The sequence below is a fragment of the Macrotis lagotis genome, chromosome 4 (genome assembly GCF_037893015.1).
Source record: "Macrotis lagotis isolate mMagLag1 chromosome 4, bilby.v1.9.chrom.fasta, whole genome shotgun sequence".
Lineage (NCBI taxonomy): Eukaryota > Metazoa > Chordata > Mammalia > Peramelemorphia > Peramelidae > Macrotis > Macrotis lagotis.
In genome coordinates, this window is record NC_133661.1 from 203,821,233 (window position 1) to 203,842,024 (window position 20,792).

At 35.6% G+C, this 20,792-nt stretch overlaps 1 protein-coding gene across 3 annotated transcripts in view; it reads right to left on the minus strand.

Moving 5' to 3' along the window:
• Positions 1-1,081: 1,081 nt before the first annotated feature.
• The window catches only part of UBR1 (ubiquitin protein ligase E3 component n-recognin 1), a 181,329-nt gene continuing 161,618 nt past the window's right edge, over positions 1,082-20,792 (minus strand). The window contains exons 40-47 of one of the 3 annotated variants that reach the window (XM_074235207.1): positions 20,264-20,351; positions 18,128-18,261; positions 16,700-16,808; positions 15,711-15,767; positions 13,623-13,700; positions 11,580-11,750; positions 7,642-7,743; positions 1,082-6,820 (exon numbers count right to left, since the gene is read on the minus strand). In XM_074235207.1, the coding sequence (XP_074091308.1) occupies positions 6,679-6,820; positions 7,642-7,743; positions 11,580-11,750; positions 13,623-13,700; positions 15,711-15,767; positions 16,700-16,808; positions 18,128-18,261; positions 20,264-20,351 (881 nt within the window). In that variant the 3' untranslated portion in view covers positions 1,082-6,678. Of the gene's footprint in view, positions 6,821-7,641; positions 7,744-11,579; positions 11,751-13,622; positions 13,701-15,710; positions 15,768-16,699; positions 16,809-18,127; positions 18,262-20,263; positions 20,352-20,376; positions 20,780-20,792 lie in introns of those variants that run through there. The other 2 variants (XM_074235208.1, XM_074235209.1) reach the window with 2 other exon arrangements.

The window sequence follows — 20,792 nt, forward strand, 5'->3', positions numbered from 1 at the left end:
TTCCTACTAGCAACTCTGTGGTGGCAAAGAATTGGAAATTGAGGGGATGTCCATCAACTGGGAAATGGCTGAACAAATTGTGGTATGTGTATGTTATGGAACACTATTATGCTATTAGAAACTAGGAGGGATGGGAATACAGAGAAGCCTGGAAGGATTTGCATGAATTGATGCTGAACAAGATGTGCAGAACCAGAAGAACATTGTACCCCATAACAGCAACAAGGGGTTGATGATCAATCTTAATGGACTTGCTCATTTCAGCAGTGCAACAAATCAGGGGCAATTTTGGGGTATCTGTGATGGAGAATACATCTGTATCCAGAGAAATAATTGTGGAGTTTAAACAAAGACCAAATACTATTACCTTTAATCTTTTTAAAAAAAATTAAATTATGTAATTTTTCTATCTCATAATTTATTTTTTCCTTAAGGATATGATTTCTCTCTCAACACATTCAATTTTGATAACATGGAAACAATGTAAAGACTACCAAACTGCCTTCTGTGGAGAGGTGGGAAGCGAGATTGGGGGTCACTGTAAAATTTTTAAAAAAAGTAAAAAAAAAATTGAAAAGTTGCTATGTGACTACTTTCACCATTCTTCTGAATTTCCAGACCAAAACACACCTCTGGTCACCATTCCCATATTATTGTCTTTGATATGCTTAGTACTTCTTTGTATTTTGCATCATTCTTAGTGCCTACTAGTCTGGTACAGAGTAAACACTTAATAAAGCTGCTAGTTGGCACAGTGGACAGAATGCTGGGCCTGGAATCAGGAAGACTTGAGTTCAAATTCAGCCTTTCTTACTAGTTGTGTGACCTTGGGCAAATCACTTAATCCCATTTGCTTTAGTTTCTTCATCTGTAAAATGGGCTGGAGAAGTAAATGACACAACAATCCAGTATCTTTTTTTTTTTAGGTTTTGTTTTTTTTTTTTTTTTTGCAAGGCAATGGGGCTAAGTGGCTTGCCCAAGGCCACACAGCTAGGCAATTATTAAGTGTCTAAGACCAGATTTGAACCCAGGTACTCCTGACTCCGGGGCTGGTGCTTTATCCACTGCACCACCTAGCTGCCCCAACAATCCAGTATCTTTGCCAAGAAAACCCCAAATGGAAACACAGAGTTGGACATGACTGATACGTGACTGAACAACTGAACACATAATAAATGCTTCCTTCATTCATTCACATTTCTGATTTCTGAATTTCCTTATTGAAAGTATTACCAGTTTTCTCAAAGCCTGAGTCTATGGATATTTTGTACCATGGTGTGCTGTGATGTAAAGAACACTGAATGGAGAATTATGAAGATGTGCTTTCAAATCCCTCCTCAGACTAACCATCTATGCTTAGGTAAATTACAATTTCTCTGCACCCTGTTCTTTATCCATAAAATGAGGAGATTGGATTTGATGACTTCATAGGTCCTTTCTAATTCCAAATGTATTTTCTTGTAGACTTTCAGGAGTTCCTTTTAAGTGAAAGTAGCTAGCTCATAGTTCTAATTAGCTATTGTTGCCAAGGGTAGATCTGACCATATTACTCTTCTACTCAGTAAACACAATGGCCTTCTATTTGCTTCTAGAATCAAAAATAAGCCCCAATGTTTCAATTTTTAAAGCCCCCAATATCTTTTCACACTCATGCTATATTACTTACCCTCTTGAACTCTGCAATCCATACAAATGGACCTTCTCTGTTCCTCACATGTCATGACATCTGTCTCCATGGCTCTCCGATGTCTGTGTCACTGCTCAGAATACACGATTCTCCCTCCTCTTCCTTCAAGATGTAGCTTTCACAGGAAGCCTCTCTTCATCCTCTAAAATACTCAACCTCTATTTCAAATTACTTTGAGTTTAACTAATTTGTATGTTTTTATTCCATATATATACATTTGTTTCCGTGTGGTCCCCTCCATTAGGATACAAATTTCATGTGAGTAGGGATTGTTTCATTCTTTGTATTTGTAGCTCTGAGACTAGTCTAGTGTTGGACACATGGAAGAAACTTTATTGATACTTATCTTTATATCCCATCTATGCTGGTTATGTTCTAGGTGACATCTTTTTTAGTTTGTGTTGTCTGATGTGACCACATTCTCAGTGAACAGTCTCTAACACTAAGGAAAAACTGGGTTTCTCTATTTGTTAGGAATGTTAGTAATTTATTGAAATATAAAAGCAAAATCATAGTTCAACCTACATCACTTTATAGACTTGAACAGGTAAATTCTAATAATCTCTACTGGTAGGAAGAGAGGAAAATTGGAAGAACACTGGAAGAATATAAAGAGGTTAAGTTCAGAGATCTAGAGGTCAAAGGAATCCTACAGGTTATGTAGTTCAGACGTGAAACAGACATCTTCCTGACTCACCCTTCCAAGACAACATTAGAGTGTAACTGGGAAATACTTAACAAAATAAAAATGATAACATAGATGATGTTAACCTGTTATTTTCTATGTCCATTTTCAGCCTGTGAGGATCCTTTTAAATATAGTTTAATGTCAACTATTTCTATTTGATTTTGACACCATGGATTTAACCTTTTTCATTTTATGAGGAATCAGCTCCAGCCCAGTGGCTTGAGCTTCCAAATGAGAGTAAGCCCTGAATCCTCTAGTCAATTAGCTGACCTGCTTCCACTATGTCCAACCCTGCCTCTTTAAAACTAACTCTGGGGACAATATCAACACTAGGATCCTGGAGAGGAGTGTCAATCAAACAACTGACTCTCCCAGATAAACCTCTATCCAAGGTAACTCTTCTCCCTTTTGGAGTTGGAGACCAAGTACCCAGCATACATATCTGGAGAATTCCCTAGTCCTCAACTCAGAATATTCAGAGAATACCACTTCATCCTATAAACAATGCCCTAGACTGGGCACACAGGACCTCCTAACCACTTCCACTATACCCCTACCAATGTCATGACTGGCGAGTGCCTCAAGTAGAGCACTATGCTTACCAGACTTAATCATGATTCAATTTATATCTCAGCCATCTTCTTGCCATCTCCCTTCCCCTGCCCATTTCCAGCTGTGAAACCATAATCAGTTTAATACTGTCATTACGTCAGGCTACCAGAAAGGGTATATCAATTTACTATCCCAGGGCTCCACCCAGCCCCGCTATGACTACCCCCTGTATATGCCTTTACCAATTAGAATGTAAGAAGCAAGACTTGCCTTATTTTTGTATCAGCCTCTTTGGCATATAGGACAATTGGCATAGAGCAGGGTGGGGAACCTTTATATATTTATAACATCATTGATGGGATTATATTTGATCAAAGATTTAATTAATTTACTCCTAAAAAACTGCTACATTTATTGAATTTTGAATTCTACATGTGTAGTTGCCTTGGTCACACCAGACCAAAATGGCCCACAACCTTGGCCTAGAGGATGCACTTAAAGACCATTTCATTTATTCTTTCATAAAATCTTGTACGAAGTAGGACATTAATAAATATATTTGAATGAAGCAAAAATTTTCACTTAGGATGCCTTATAAAAGAATAAGACTGACTGGAACTCAAATGTAGTATAAAATGTTAAATACAAGGTTGCTACTAGTCAAAATTATGAAGCAGATCTTACTATTCAATTCTGCCTCATTAATAATATATTATCTAAATGTCAAATATAATAATAATAATATTAATCATGCTTGGTGGTTTCTGCCTTGAAATTTCACTGTGTTTCCTTTTTCCCTTCACTCTCAATTAAAACTTATTTTCAAACTATTTAGTGAGGTGCAAAAGATAATAATTTCAGGCATTACTACTTTCAAGAATTTTCACTTTTGAAAAGTGATTTTTAAGCTCTTGAAAGAGAACTGTCAACTTTTTTTGGAGTCCTATAAAAAATTCTGGCTACCCACAAGCCAGGAAAAGTAAGGAAATCCATGCCATAAGGGTAATGTGGTATTTCTCTTGCTGGAGAGAAATTAAACATTTTATTTCAAAAACTCAATTAAGAGGTTGACCTAGAAGATTTTTTGATGTCCAATTTCACATTTCAGATAAAAATCCCAAAGAGTATAAGCCATTTTTATTTCCTTTTTAAATATACACATATAATATTTATTTCAAAAAGCACAAGAACATTATACAAGTCTTAAATTTACATTTTTGCAATAAAAGATATCAATATATGCATCATTTTGAATAACTTCTGAACTTCTGTTCATCTGGATGGAATCTTAATCAGTGGCATGAACAATATTACAATCACCATAGATTATCCTCACAGTGAACCAAAATGCATAGTAGGTTATGAAATGATAAATGACCATTAATGGATGACCTTGTAGCCCATATATTAGAATAATAAATTAACTATACAGAAACATGTTTTTCCTAATCCAAAGACCTCCTGTCCTGTTACCCCAGTCTTAAGAAAAACATGCTTTAGGAGCATCCTCATGAACAGGTTCCTGGTTCAGTAGGAAAAAGTAATTTTGCATGTTCATGATTTCTGAATGCACCATTTCTGTGCTTGCACTATTTAAGTGCAAACTGCTAGAAGGTTTCTAACATACATAAAAACTTCCCATGTGATAGCAACACTGAACAATGAGCCCATACACAAGTGCCAACACTAAGTTGTGAATAGGCCTCTATGTGCTCATCTCTTGGGATGGATTCTTTGGCAGTCAAGATTTTACTAGCCACTGCCAGAAAGTCCTCTGGCAGCCTGATGGCTAAACATCAGGATTTGTGAACTGAATGGAAAAGACTACTAAAGTGGTAAGAAATTCTTTTGAAGATCTGCCTTTGCTTTATAAAGTTATTTATATAGGGCATAAATCAGGGTGGAGGTCAACAGGGTGAAGGCTGTTGCCTGACACCCAGTCAGTCTCCCAGCTAAATATTTAATGCAATCTGCTGAACTGCAGATGAGACTAAGAAGGGAGAAATCTGTCTTTTCACCACATCAGTGACTTTATCAAATTGAGCACTGAACATTTCAAACCTCATCCAACTTGCTATACTTCAACAAGTTTCCTACTGAGTAGGCGAGTTATTTTTTGAATACCTTTTGAGAGCTTAGAACCAAAGCTGAAGAATTATTCAAGTATGATAGTCATGATTATTTTGATACTTCTGACAGGTTCATCTTCTCTTTCCCTCAACAAAAAGAAAAACAGAACTAAATACAAATGTATATCCTCAAACACCTGGTATACATATTTTAACTTCCCTGTTTTTATTGAGAAATAAGAGTAAGAAACCATTATACATAAATGGAAGACAGTTCTCATCAAGGTCAAACTACATTCTCTGAAGAGATCTTTTCAGACTCCTAAGGCATAGGAGACATGGAAGCTAACTGAGGGCTTCGATTTATCCTTTTCTTAAAGCTTTGCAAAACAAGTTCCCTTGATAGAAAAATTATGGCTAAGAACCTGGAAAACTCTAGGCAGATTCTGAAGAGTACTGTTATTTAAAAAGCAAGAAGGCTCAATTACTGCATGTTACAGCAAGACAAACAGACCTGGCTTGATCACATGGCTTTTTTTGGTTGTCTGTATCTGACATACAACTGGTGTATATAAAAGGCTGCACACATATGATGAAGATTTAAAGTCTTCTGGGAAGACACAAATTGTTACAGAATTGGCCTGATATCTCTATGCTCAGTAGGGATACTGTTTATTATAGTCCTATGGCTACTTAACACCAGGATCTGAGCAGATTTCTGTCAGTTATATAATGGCACCAGGACAAAGGATGTGATCTTTTGTTAGAAACTAGGCTCTGGAAAATGGAAAGTGCAGTTTTAAAAAGGACTGGGTCCATGATATTGATTATAAGACTCACTGTAACATCAGGGTGACTACACAATTCTAACCCTCAAGAGTTTTACAAGGAAAAAAAAACATCTCTAATAAAAATCTGCATTAGAGAAGGTAACTTTGATTAAGCAGGGAGTTGCTTTAACTTCTGGAAGCAGCAGCAAGTGGCATATTAGGGGCATTTTCCCAAAAGAGAAATGACAACTTTTATTCTTTGGAATTTTTCTTCCATTCTAATAAAATGGACCTGTGCTATGGCCATCTATCATTCTTTTTCTGATTGGATATATGGTTATAATCGTCAACTGTAATCTTGTCACTGCTAATCTTCATTTCAACACAAATATTGGTCCAGGCAATTAGAGCCAAGCAACGACAAAAGACCAGAAATAGTCCCAATAAGAATTAGCAGTTCTAGTTTGTGGCTGGTGTTACAGACTTAAAATCCAACAGCTTCTTGGATGGTGTTTTTGCCCCAAAATACCACCAAATAGACAGTCAGAATTATGAAATACCCTCCCATTTCTGGCATGATTATTGAGGGGAAGGTTTTAAGGGGGAACAATGATTTCATTAAACTATTAGCAGAATCTTAAACAACTGTGGGACAGACAAATATTTTCTTCAATGTTCTACAACAGAGACACATTGATATAGATATACAAATGCTTTATCTTGAGGCATCAAGCTTGCTGAGTGAAAGCAAAAATCCATTAAGGGATATTTTATTGAAAGATGTGAATCAGGAACTGAGGAATGACCCCATTGCCACCCCATACCCACCCCTCCTCAGTCCTACTAAATGTCCAGAATGTTAGACCCATCTTCATTAAGCCTTCATCTGTGATTCTTCTATGGAACTGGGACTTAAAGTAACTGCCAGTTGAATCCAAATAAGATCTGATTAGTTTCTTGACTCCTTGCGATTTCTTCTATAATACGATGTTGCTGCCAGAGCAAATGGAGTTTCTGATAACGCTCATGAGATAAATGCAGGGGGTTGCCCCTCCTTTACAGAAGAAGAAACGAATATATATGTTAACTTGAGTCAAACAACCTCTAATAACTTCTGGAAGCCTACAAAGCCTGAGATCTTGAAACATCTCTAGATCCAATGTTTAGGCACTTAATAAATGCTTGCTGACTTAACTCAGATTTATTTAATGGAAATAATTATCAGGACAAGACTTGGAAAAAATGGAGCAAACATTTTACTCACTCTTGGCAAGTGAAAAAGAAACTCTAATTCTAACAACAAAAAAACAAGTCAGTGGGTGATAGGGCTAGACCTCAGGGCAACACTGTGAACAGCAAATTCTCCTTTCTAGCAGAGGAGAGAGCTTGCTGCCCTTCCCTCATGGGATTCTTTTTTTTTGGTTTTGTTTTGTTTTTTGGGGGCAATAGAGTTGCCCAAGGTCACAAGGTTAGGTAATTATTGTCTGAGGGTAGATTTGAACACTGGCCCTTCTGACTCTAGGGTCAGTGCTATCCACTGCATCATCTAGCTCCCCCGAAATGGGGTTCTGACTGATTTCACAGTATCAATATATTGCTTACCATCACACTTTGCCCTCCCCAGAAAGAGTTAGAATTCTATTCTATTCTATTCTATTTCAAACTATGAAAAATATTACATGAAACAGAAGGAGGCTTCATGTTTAGTAAAAACAAATCAGTAGTACTAATAGGTTTGCAAACTCATAATCTTTCCTTGTATTCAGAGTTATGACGAGATTGCAATCTGGATGTGTACATTTGCCTAAAAAAGATCATCATAGAGAAGCACTAAATGCCAAGTCCCCATAACTATGGGACATCAAGTGTCCTTACTTTAGCCCAGGGTCTGTTTCTCCATATTCGTCCAGGTAGGGGGCTGGAAACAAGCAGCCTCTGGCTCTGCCTTCAATCAGGACCACTTTGCACTCTCTGATCCTGAAAGAACAAATTGTCACTCACATATAATAACAATGGCTAGGCTAGGCATTGTACCAAAAGTAATTCCAAGAAAACAAATTATTTTTATCCACTACAACCACAAGCACAGGCATCCAAAAATTGGTGGACAAAGAAGAATTGTTGCTTTTATTAAGATCATGTGTTAGAAATCAGGGTTATGGAAAATTCAGTCAGTCAACCAGTTGCTAACATGTATTAAGTGTCCTACTTTGATCCAGCTGATGGAGATAGTTTCTTTGAGGAGCTCACAAGCTAATGGAGGAGACAATGTGCCCATAATTATGTACAAACAAGTTTAAGTAAGGATAAATTAGAACCTCAAAGGGAAGGTCCTAAGATTAAGAAGAGTCAAGGAAGGCTTCCAATGTCTGGGATTTCAGCTGGGACTTGAAGGAAGCCAGGGAAACCTGAAGGTAGAGATAAGGGAGGGCATTCCAGGCCTGAGAGCAAGTTAGAAAAAATGCCCAGAGCTGAGAGATGGAAGGTCTTGTTCATGGATCAAGGAGGCCTGTGTCATTGGATCAAAGAGTAAAGATACAGTAGGATGAAGTCAAATGGGTTCAAAAGTAGTGACAGTACATACTAGAGGAAGAAGGACTAGTGGAAGTTCCATTTCAGCCTCTTTGAAAGAATGGCTGTTAGCATCTTGTCAGATGTGTCAGAAAGAAAGAAAAGGCTTAGAAAAAAATTTGAACTACATACAAAGTTCAATTTTAGTGCTGGAATGCCTCCAAGAAGTCCTCTATAAATCTTTATAGTCTTACAATCTCTAACAAGATTGGGGTTCAAGTGGAGGAGTGTTTTCTCTTTCTGCCTACCATCTAACCAGGATCAGAATACTCGCAAGCAAAATCCATACCCCCAAGAGCTAAGAATGGCATTTAATTTTTAAAATAAAGTTTTATTGTATTTAAAAAATGAAAAACACATTTTTAGCTCATAGCCAGTACTAAAACAGCTGGTCAGACTAAGCCTTCAGACCACAGTTTGTGCCAGATCTAATTTAATACAAAAGAACTCTGTAAATTTTTATTCCTTCACTACCTACAAGTAGTTATATTATTAGAGTGCATAATGCTTTCCCATACACTTATAACCTAGTAGTACTCAAAAAGTATTCACTCTTAATATCATGTGGTAGAAGGAGAATTTATACATGAGCTTGTGAAAGAAAAAATAAATACTAGAGATGAGCCAAAGAAAAAGAAAAGAGGAAGTAGGAAAAAAGGGACTTCTTGGGGAAAAAAAAATATACCCAGCCCTTACAATATTTTTACATGTGCTGTCTCATTTGATCCTTACAACAAGACTGTAAAGTTAAAAAAGCCAAAGGACAAGCTGGCTAATTTAGTAGCTGCAGGTAAGCCAAATACTGTGTGGGGAATTTTGAACCTGGGGCTTAAGGATTTCATCAGGTCTAAGCTTCCAGGTCCTTCTTCTTTCCTCAATCCCCATTATCCTCCCAGTTGAAACCCAAGAACCTTCATTGCTAATATCTTCCTTCTGAGATTAACTTTAGACTACTCATGGGTCTTCTATTGAAAGAGAAGAGGTAATAATGATAGTGATTAGATGGGAAAGAGATCAGAATGAGAACTTGAAATTTACTTCAAGTCTTAGGCAAAAATCTATCTTTAACAGAAAGGCTTTCCTGATTCCCCCCTTAATTCTAATATTTTCTCTCTCTTAATTACTTCCTTTTTATCTGGTATATACCTTGTTTTTATATGGTGGTTTACATGTGGTCTTTCCCATTAGATTATGAACTCCTCCAGCAAGAGGTCAAGAATATCAAGGAAACTAGTGAAAAAATGTAAAGGAAGATGGCCTTGCTCTAAAACTATGCTATAAAGTGGCAGATCTCAAAATGACTTGGTCCTGGGGTGGCTAGGTGGCATAGTGGATAAAGCACCGGCCCTGGAGTCAGGAGTACCTGGGTTCAAATCCAGTCTGGACACTTACCTAGCTGTGTGGCCTTGGGCAAGCCACTTAACCCCATTTGCCTTACAAAAATCTAAAAAAAAAAAAAAATGACTTGGTCCTGGTTAAGAAATAGAGTAATGGACCAGTGGATTAGGATAGGTACAAAAGAAAAAATAGTAAATGACCATAGTAATCTATTGTTTGACAAACCCAAAGACATTAGCTTCTGGGATAAGAACTCACTATTCAACAAAAACTGTTGGGAAAACTGGAAAATAGTATGGCAAAAACTAGGCATAGACCCATATCTCACACTCTATGCCAAAATAAGGTCAAAATGAGTACAGGTAGACATAAAGGGTGATTCCATGGATCAATTAACAGATCAAGAAATACTCTGTCAGATCTATGGAAAAGGTAGAAATTTTTGACCAAACAAGAAATTATAGTACATTATAAATTTCAAACTGAATGATTTTCACTGCATTAAATTAAAAAGTTTTGTACTAATAAAACCAGTGCTGCCAAGATCAACAGGAAAATAGAAAGCTGGGAAATAATTTTCACAGGTAGGGGTTCTGATAAAAGTCTTATTTCTAAAATATATAGAAAATTGAATCAAATTTATAAAATTATAAGCCAACTGATATATGATCAAAGGATATGAACAGATAGCTTTCAAATGAAGAAATTAAAACTATATATAATCATATGAAAAATGCTCCAAATCACTGATTAGTCGAAAAACTGATCATACCCTTTGACCCAGCAATACCAATATCAGGCCTATATCCAGAAGAAAATATAAAAAATGGGAAAAATCCCAAATGTTCCAAAATATTTGTAGTGGTAAAGAGCTAGAAATTGAGGGGATGCCTATCAATCAGGAAATGGCTGAACAAGTTATGGTATATGAATGTTATGGAGTACTACTGTTCTTTAAGAAACCAAGAATGTCATATTCTAGAAAAGCAGGGAAAGAATTATAGGAACTGATTCTGAATGAAAGGAGCAGAACCAAAAGAATATTGGTGCACATTAAAAACAACACTGTGAATTGATCAACTTTGATGGCTTGCAGCTCCTCTCAGCAGTTCAAAGAGTTAGGACAATCCTGGGAGATCTGTAATGGACAATGCTATGCACATCCAGATGAAGGAAAAACAAACAAAACAGAAAAGCAAATCACAAAATCTGAATGAACATTATGTACACTTTAAGAATTTCTCTTAAGTTTTTCCTTCCTTTCTTAAAGTTTTCTTTCTTTTCCCTTAGTCCTAATTCCTCATGCAGAAAATAACGAATCTGTAAACATGTTAAACACAAATAAATATGTATACAATAGTCATCAAACTGTTCATGCTGAGGGAAAGGGGGTGGGGAAGGGAGGACAGAAGTAAATTATGTAACATAAATATGCATATGCATGTGAATGAATGTCGAAAAATTTTCATGACATGCAATTAAAAAAATAAAATTATCAAATAGAATAAAAAAGCTTATGGGCTCCTTTCTTTGTATTCCCCAGCACCTAGTGCAGTGTCTGGAACATAGTAAGCGCTATTATGTATGTAGTAAACAAGTGTTTATATAGGCTGGCTGATATACAAATTTTTCAAATTGAAAATGCATTTCTAGTTCTAGTTATTTTATAGATATGATTATTTTATACTTTGATTTATAAAAACAACGAACAAAGTCTCAGTGCACATCTATTAGATTACAAAATTATCAAATATTATAGTCATTTGCTAGATTTTTCAAAAGATAATCTAAATTTTACTCTTATGCTAACACAAATAGAAAAGTATCATCCAATTTTAGGTTCTTTTGAAGGGTTCTAGATTCCCTAAATTCATCAAGAACATTTCTAGTAACTAATTACTTACTTTAGAAACATGCAGACTCCAGCTCCACAGTGAATAGCATGAAAAATGCAGGCTCCAACCTCTTCCCCATTTACAATTTCTTGGCAACAAATATTCTGAGAGCACAACATAGTTCCACAGAAGAGACATAGGACTGGGTGCTTTCGTTCATCATCTGAGGACCTTGGGCACCTAAAAAGCAAAGAGAAAACAATGAATTGAAGTTGAGGATTGAACAAAATAAGCAATATCTTTAGGTTTAGTTTTTATAAAACCATGTGTCTATTTTCCAGAAAAAAAAAGTTCCTAAAATACCATGCAATATCTTTTTTTATGTGTGTTTGTTTTTGTTTTTGTGAGATAATGGAGTTAAATGTCTTCTCAAGGTCACACAGCTAAGTAATTATTAAGTGTCTGAGGTCACATTTGAACTCAGGTCCTCCTGATTTCAGGGCTGGTGCTCTATCCACTGCACCACCTAGCTGCCCCAATGCCATGTCACAACTAATCTATAAAAGTACTCCTTTACTACAATGTACTACAAAGTACTACAATGGGGAAGAGAGGACAAAGGAATAGGTAGATACCTTACTTGCCAAATAATTTTAATCAAAATTAAAAAAGCTTAAAATTTATAGCAGTCTTCTAACTTGATTAGGTTTGGTAATAAAATTCAAACTGAATAATATTTATTTTAGATGTAGAAAGAAAAAAATTTAATTGAACAAATGAGAAAATTTGGGGATTTGATTATACAAAAATTTTGTATAGTGGACAAATTTCTCCTCTCAAGAGAAAACAATTGAAAAAATATTTTCAGCAAATGTGATAAAAATGAGATTTCTGTAATCCATACAAAACTGTAACTAATTACAAATCTATAATACCTATTCCTCAATGATTTTGACTACATTAAATTAAAAAGGTTTTGTACTAATAAAACCAGTGCTGCTAAGATCAGCAGGAAAACAGAAAGCTGGGAAACAATTTTCAACAGGTAGGGGTTCTGATAAAGGTCTTATTTCTAAATAAATTGGGTAAAGAAAATTGTTTAAACACTCTACTAATAAGAGAAATGTGTTTAAAAACAATTTTTAAGGCACCAGTTTACATCTATCAAATTGGCAAGAACAGTGAATGATGATAAAATTCTAAGTGTGGCTGAATGGAGAAACAGGCCCATTATTGATAGTAGGATTATATAAATTAGTTCTAAGTATCCTCAAAAAAAACAATCGGCTATCAGAACTTTAGCATCATAACCAATGTCTCATTATTCTCATTCACTCCACATATCCAATTGGTTCCCAAATTTTTGTAACATCTTTTGCATATGTCCCTTTTTCTATTCACAACATCACTTTCTGAATTTGAACACTCATTACTTCTCACCTGCATACTGAAGTGGTTTCATTAATCTTTAAGTCCTACTTCTTTCCACACACCAATCCATGTCCTACATAGGCCAATAAAAATGTTTTTCCCAAAGAGCAGGTCTGATACTGGAATTTAATGAGCAAGGGAAGAGTAACTCCCTATTCCCTTCAGTATCAATTATAGATGCCTTTGTTTTGCATTTAGTCACAACCTAACCCCATCTGATCTTAATCAATCAAATGAGTGACTACATATAGTGTTTTGTAAGCCTTAAAGTGCTTTGTCCTTGGAAGCCAGGGAGACCTGGGTTCTAGTCCTGCTTCTGATCTATGTTGCTTGTATGACCCTAGGACTTTTTAGCAAATTTCAAGTTCAATGAGTCAGGCATATGATAGAGCAACCCAAAAAGTTAATACTTATACTGTATCAACAGAACAATATCGAGTGCAGTGAGAGAGGGGATAGGCCTTCTGTCCTCTTCCCTCAATGGACCCCATCTGGTATACTATGTCCAGGATGGGTGCCAATTTTTTAAAGGGAAAATGATAGGCTAGATCATGTCAAGAGAAAGATGAGAACACTGAAAAATATATCATACATGAATCAGTTAAGAAATAAGAATTGTTTTAATTAAAAGAACAAAAGATTTAAGGGGAAAATGACCACCATCTTTGAATAACTTCTTACCTGAATTGAGAAGCCTGGTTTAGTAGATAGCTGTAGTCTTCTGGAAGTTCTATCAATTTATTTCTTTTTCTAGGGTACCTAGGCATTTAATATAAGAGACCATATTTCATATAAGTATAAACTTAAAACAGACTAGGGTGAGGGATAGGAATTAATGTCTCCTTCTGCTTCAGACCTTATATCTTAAACAGAATCCTGTTATATACTGAATAAACTAATAATGTTGCGATGAAGATTCAAAGTTCTTCAACTTGTTTTATGTTTCTATTTAATTTTATATTTCACTGCTCCTGTGAGCTAGTGAGACCCTGTTTGACTGAATTAGTACCAGCCAAGGATACATATAAACTAAGACTTAACAGACTAAAAGACTGGACTCTGACCCCTCTCCCCATAGCATGCTGGTTGTGGCACAGTGAAAGTTAAATTTCCTGGTTCCCTGTCAAAAATTCCTTATTTTTTATTGGACAATTCAGAGGTTATACTTACTCTGGTAGTCTACAACCACGGGTGTCAAACACTTTACTATAACCAAATTATAGTGTCACTTGGAAATATTTAATAAAGAAAAATACAAAAGAACATAGAAAATATTATTATGTGGTTTTCCAAATCTTTATGAATGATTTAGTAATACCATTTTTATTTAACACCTCTCATCTAAAATACCCTACTGCCTTGTCCCACCAGTGAGAGGACACTCTCCCATAAATGCCATGTCACCTTTTGTCTAAAACTCTCTGTATAAAAATTTGTGCCCTGAATGGCTCTGGGTTGCCACACAGCTGGAATGCATATTATGCTGTGTGTGTTCAGGCCATCAGTTCCTTGTTGCCCATGGAAATGCAGGGGAGTGGGGTGCCACATACCTATATGGTTCCCTCTTGGCATATGTTTTATAACAGTTAGACCTCCACTCTTTTGCAATGAAAACTCCTTAATGAGAACTTGTTGCAGTCAGGTCTTCTCTTATTCTCCTTAGTCTACACTATGTTCATTCCTATCTCCAAACATACTGTTTTCCTTCTTAAATATCTTCCTTGCTTCTCTTCACTTGAATCCTGCAAAATCCTTCAAAGTATCTTCGCAAAACTCACTTCTCATGAAGACTTCCCTAACTAATCACGCTGTAAAACTCTGGATGATCTTTGTTAAATTGACTTGAAGAACTATTGTGTTAGCTCCTGGTTAGGCCTCCAAATGGGGTGATCTGGTTAGTATTAGCTTTATTCTAGTTCTTTGATTAGCCTAGATTATTCTCTTCTTCCTTTTAATTCTATGCCTGTCCCTTTGCTATGTAACAGAAAAGTTGTCTTCAAGAACAAAGTGATTGGCATTAGAGACAAGTGGTATGTTTTCTAGTCTCTAGGAACATTTACATAAAGAAGTATGGAAGATGAAGAAAATGTGACAAAGTCATTTGTGGCAGTCTGGGTTCTCTTTGCCTCAGACTTTCCCCCCATGTAAATGGGGATGGCATCCAACACTGTAAGTTCATTTCTGTGACTGCCTTTAACTAGGGAAATGATTTCCAAACTATATACATATACCACAGACATATTGCAAGGGGATAGGGAAAACATTTGTTTAGAAAATACTATCATTTTGTTCTTTCAAAAGAGTTTGAATGAGAAAAGGAGGAAAGATATTGGGCAATAGCTTGAGGAGATGACAGTCCAGTAAAGATTTCTTAGGTTGGTCAGTAGAGAAGCAACCAGTTGGTAGGGTAAGGTTTAAGATTTGGAAGGGAAGATAATTCAAGATGCAATACACTGGAGAAGATGAGAAAAGATGGGATCAAGTGTACAGAGGATTAGTCTTAGCAAGTAAAGGAGTTGATCTCTATCAGAGTCAGGGAGGAAGGAAGGGTGAGAGATGAGATCAAGGAGTTGTGATCTGAAGAGAATGGGAGAATAATTACTTTCAGGCAAGAATCCACACACATTAAAAAATATGTACACACACACACACACAAAATGGGGAAAAGAGGACAAAGGAATAGGTAGATAGCTTACATGCACAGTAGCAGGCATAATAACTACTTCAAAATGCACAATTTGAGAAGAAAGTTGAAAAATTAGAACTCACCTGACCACAGTGTTTTTTCCTTTTAAATGGTTTTGTAAGACAGGATCAGAACACCACCTATACAGCAGAACCACCCCACCCGCCCCAACAACAACAAAAATGGTGAGTATGATATTATAACTAAAGACCAATAGCCAATAATGTGGCTTTTTTCTCCTATTCTTTATATCCTATTTCTTTTAAGCTGACATCCTACCCTTTATCTTATTTTCCTTCAGTTCTTTCCTTCTAGTATTATTGTTGCTGGTTATTGTGATATAGATCTTGATTACAAAAGTTGAAATAGAAAAAAACAGAATATACTAGAATAAACATACAGCAAATTCAATAGTCAAACTCTAAAAATAATAAAATTCTGATTAAAATTAGTATAATCTATCACAATTACACTCAACAAATCATGACAGATTTTAAAACTGATAAACTGATTGTGTGAGAGAGAGGAATGTGAAGTATAAAAGGAAAGAAAGAAGGGGAAAAGAGAAGTAAGAATGGTAGAGAAAGGCAGGACAAGAAGGGACGAAGAAAAGGGAAAGGAATAAAGAAAAAGAAAAGGGAGAGAAATAAGGAAGAAAGGGAAGGGAGGAAAATGGAGAAAGGAATGAAAAGGAGAGAAAAAAGGAAGGAAGAGGAAAAGGGGAAAGAAGGATGGAAAAGCTAGGAAAAATGGAGGCAAGTCATTTAGAGATGAAAAGTTTACCGAATAAAGTCAAGTGGATAGATGATTACAAAAATAAAATAAATTTTAAAATGATTTTTTGATAAAAAAATGGATGGTAAGAGTTGAGAAGAAAAATGCACTATCTTCCCTTTTGAGGAATCAATGCAAGTAGAGTAGATTTTCTGGGGGCAAATGAGAAAGCAGTTAATCTTTTGGTTGATATAAACATATACTAACCCTGTTCATTCAAATCTAAGGTCTTCTCAAATCTCTACAGTTATGTATTGTCCCAATACCCAATTAGAGTGACATTTTGCCTACTTTGTACCTCTGAAGTAAGGAGCTTATAGTATCCCGATATTCTTGAAAAAGCAGGAACAGATTGGTGGGTAAGGATAAATAACTACAGAGTGCATTGAATTGACCTTCCTCACCAACTGTAAGAAAAGAAAAACATTTAGTGAGAACATTATCCTATATTAGGGATCATATTACTAGAGTATCTATCTTACATTCTTTATATGTTTATGAAACTGAAGTTTGCAAATAAGTCGTCATCAGTACAGTGAAATTATATGTAAAAAAACCAAAACATTGGGAAATAATCTGCATATTTATCGTTGCTTGGAAGTCACCTACTTTATCAATAATATTAAAAGTTTCAAGGCATATATATATATATATATATATATATATATATATATATATATATATATATATATATATATCAGCTACAGTGGAATTTTAGTCAAGAAGTGAATTCATCCCCTTCATTTAACACACCAAGAGAAAAGATTGAAGCTTATAGAAACATCAAGACCTAAATGGTTTCTTGACTCCTGAATTAAAATCTCAAAGTGCAAAAACCAACTTAGAGAGTTGGTAAGAACTAATTAAGAAAACCCTAATAAAAATGGAGTGAGGGTGAAGTTAGATATATCTTTTGGTTCTGAGAGGCATGTTACTATAGAAAGACCACTGAGTTTGGAATCAGAGGTTTGATTTGATTTGATTCCTGACTTTGTTACTTTCAATCTGTGTAATCTTGGGGAAGTCAAAATTTCTGTGGGCCTCAGCTACTTCAAAATAAAATGAGATGGGATTAGATGATAAGGTCCCTTCTAGCTTAAAATCATATGAGTTATGATATGGTCAATCAAAATAGCAATAGCCAAATTCTAAGCATTAAGCAATTGGTGCATAAAAATCTGAAACCAGATGTTCCTTGAAAAGCTCAGCCACTGAGCTGTCAGACAGCGGAGCAGGAATCTTTAGTTCAATTGAGTGTTACTGTAAGTAAACTTAATCTTGCTTTTAAATTAAGGAACACACACTCTGCAGGTCAAGCATAAAGGGCTGGAGTTTCAGGTCATCTCTTCTGTTGCTAAAACCTATGATTACTGCCAAACAAAGGAACAAATGATACTATTTTAAAGAAACATGCTTTCAACTGCAGTTGGCCTTGTCTCATGTATGCATTTTACATGTGAAAGGTCCACTCTAAACACAGGCGAAGATGTGACTCAGAATTTGATGACAGTTTTCTTTCTGAATATCCTGGTGCCAAGACAAAATCATGTGTATAGTGTGAGAACAGACTATTTTTCCACAGGCAAGTGGTTTTTTTTTTGTACTTTTGTTAGACTATATTGCCTCTACTCTTGACATAGAAGGAAAAACCTGAATATTCTCTAGGAATTTCAAAATTTCCAGCTGTCTGGTTTAATTTTCAATATAGAATGCCACTCTTATTTACCTGAGAGTAATTCTTCAGGTGGTGGCACTCTCAGCAAATAATGGAAAAATAAAGCAGCACATCGAAGGTAAGGAATAATGCCTTTCTTCACGCAATCCCATAAATACCAACCAGGAACATCACAGCTGATGCATCTACAGGACAGAAATTCCAAAAGACGGCAGTTCAAAACACTGAAAAGACTGAAGTCCTAAGGTCTTAAACTTGTCCTTCATTTTCTTAAGACAACAACAATGCAGAATTTTAGCCTGTTTTATTTTATATCTATTTAGGACAAAAAAGGATTAAGATTTATTTAGAATTTTGTTCCATAATTTTTTTGGGAAAAACAATATTTCTAGCAACCTTCATTAATTTCTACAGCAATTAAACCACTCTCTCCCCTATTTTCTTCCTGTCCTTTTTTTCCATTATAAAAGGTTAACACATTTTTTCTTAGGTTTAAAAAAAAAAGATTCAGAATTTCAGGCTGCAACACATGTCAGACTTTAGTACCCATATTCTTTGAACCTACTCTTGATTGTAATTCAGTAAAAATTTGTGTATCCGTAAATCACTAATATAAGTAAAAAATATATGTAATTCAGTAACATATATGTATCAGAAAACATTAATATAAATAATTATAATATCAATAATCAATATTCTCTTGGATACTGTTGCCTATTAAAAGAGAAAAATGGAAGACTAGGAAAACCTGGCAGCAGACAATACATAAACAAAAAGTAGAAGTATGATATTTTACATTTTTGTAGTATCAATATATTTTACTTATATTCTTAATTGGTCTTACCTGTTCTAATATGAGCAAGTGTGTAACTATGTAACTAAATGAAGTACTATATGAGGGTCACATGGATCATAGAATTGGATGAACTATTTGCTGTATTCCTAAAACATTCCTTAACAAAAAGTTAGTTCAAAATCCATTTCAGTTTCACAACTGGTTTGGGTTATTTGTTTTTTGGAGGGTTTTCTGCAGGGCAAATGGGATTAACTGACTTGCCTAAGGTCACACAGCTAGGTAATTATTAAGTGGCTGAGCACAGATTTGAACTCAGGTCATCCTGACTAGGGGGCTGGTGCTCTATCCACTGCGCCAACTAGCTGCTCCTGGTTTGGGTTATTTGTTCATGTGATATAATGAAACCTCACTCCACAGAAGAACCATCTTGTGTTATGACAGACTTTGTATTTACTTATTTACTTACCAGTAGCAAATGACTAAATATCTTTATAATAATTCTACATTAAATACACACATTAAAGATCTTTATAATAATTCTACAATGCTAACAATCATATGTACATATGGCTGCACTTTGTTCTTGGTTAAGAAATTCTGCAGTATGATCTAAAAACTTTTTTTCCCCATAACTGTAAAAGTATTTGGTATTTCCCCTTTTCTTATGACTTTTTAAAAAATTTTTTATAAGGCAATAGGGTTAAGTGACTTGCCAAAGGCCACACAGCTAAGTAAGTATTAAGTGTGTGTCTGAGGCCACATTTGAACTCAGGTCTTCCCTGACTCCAGAGCCAGTGCTCTATTCACTGTGCTGCCTAGCTGCCCCTATGACTTTTTTTTTTTAGTTTTTACAAGGCAGTAGGGTTAAGTGACTTGCCCAAGGTCACTCAGGTAAGTATTAAGTGCGTGTCTGAGGTCGGATTTGAACTCAGGTCCTCCTGACTCCAGGGCCAGTGCTCTATCATCCACTGTGCCACCTAGCTTCCCCACCCCTATGACTTTTAACAGAAAATAATTTCTCATTTTGATAATAAATCTGCTAAATGAATCCCAAATATTCCCATTTTGATGGGAATCTGGTTGATCCCCCTCTTTCTCTATACTTCACCTATAAAATGCTTTACTTACCAATCTAAGTTAGGGCAAAATGTTGCTGATTGGCTATGAAGTCTAAGTGGGTTTGAAAGATTATAAAAATCAAATCTGTACTCTAGGAGCCTGTTGCTTCTCACAGAATTTATCAGCATGCTAATAAATTTCTTTGTATTTGGTTTGACTGCTTCTTTTTTACCCACAATTATTGGATCCCAACTGGACAGGTATGTCTTTCCCAAAATATTTCATTTCTCTTTAACAAAGAATTCCTGAACAAACTTAAAAGTGCTACTTACCCACCAATATACTGAGAAATTTCTGAGTAGAAAGAAGATGCAGAATGAGCCTCCTCACTATCTTCTTGTAACTGGGTAGGTAGACTGCCTAAGAAGAAATAGCCCATAAAATGATTTCATTCACTTACTACTCAGCCATAAATTGCAAACTCTATGTTCCGTGTGGCTGAGAAGTTTTATATTCTCTTAAAAAAATGTAAAAGGGCACTTTTGACTCCAAATGGTTAATTCTGTAGATTAGTACTGTTAAGTCAACTTTGCTAGAACAAGAACTTGCTAAATATGGGTGTTTAATAAATATTGACCATTAACTTAATAATCACATAGATTAGCAGTCATCCACCTACCCTGGGTGCCTAGGAATTTTAGCCAGGCTGGTAGGAATTCAACCTGCAAATGGGGAAGCAGATTGCTGCTCCTGCTGCTGCTGCACAAGCTCAATCTTAGAATCATAGAGCTGGAAGGGACTTTGTGAGGTCATTTATTTCATCCCCCTGTCTTCAGGCAAGGCCACACCTAAATCATCCCA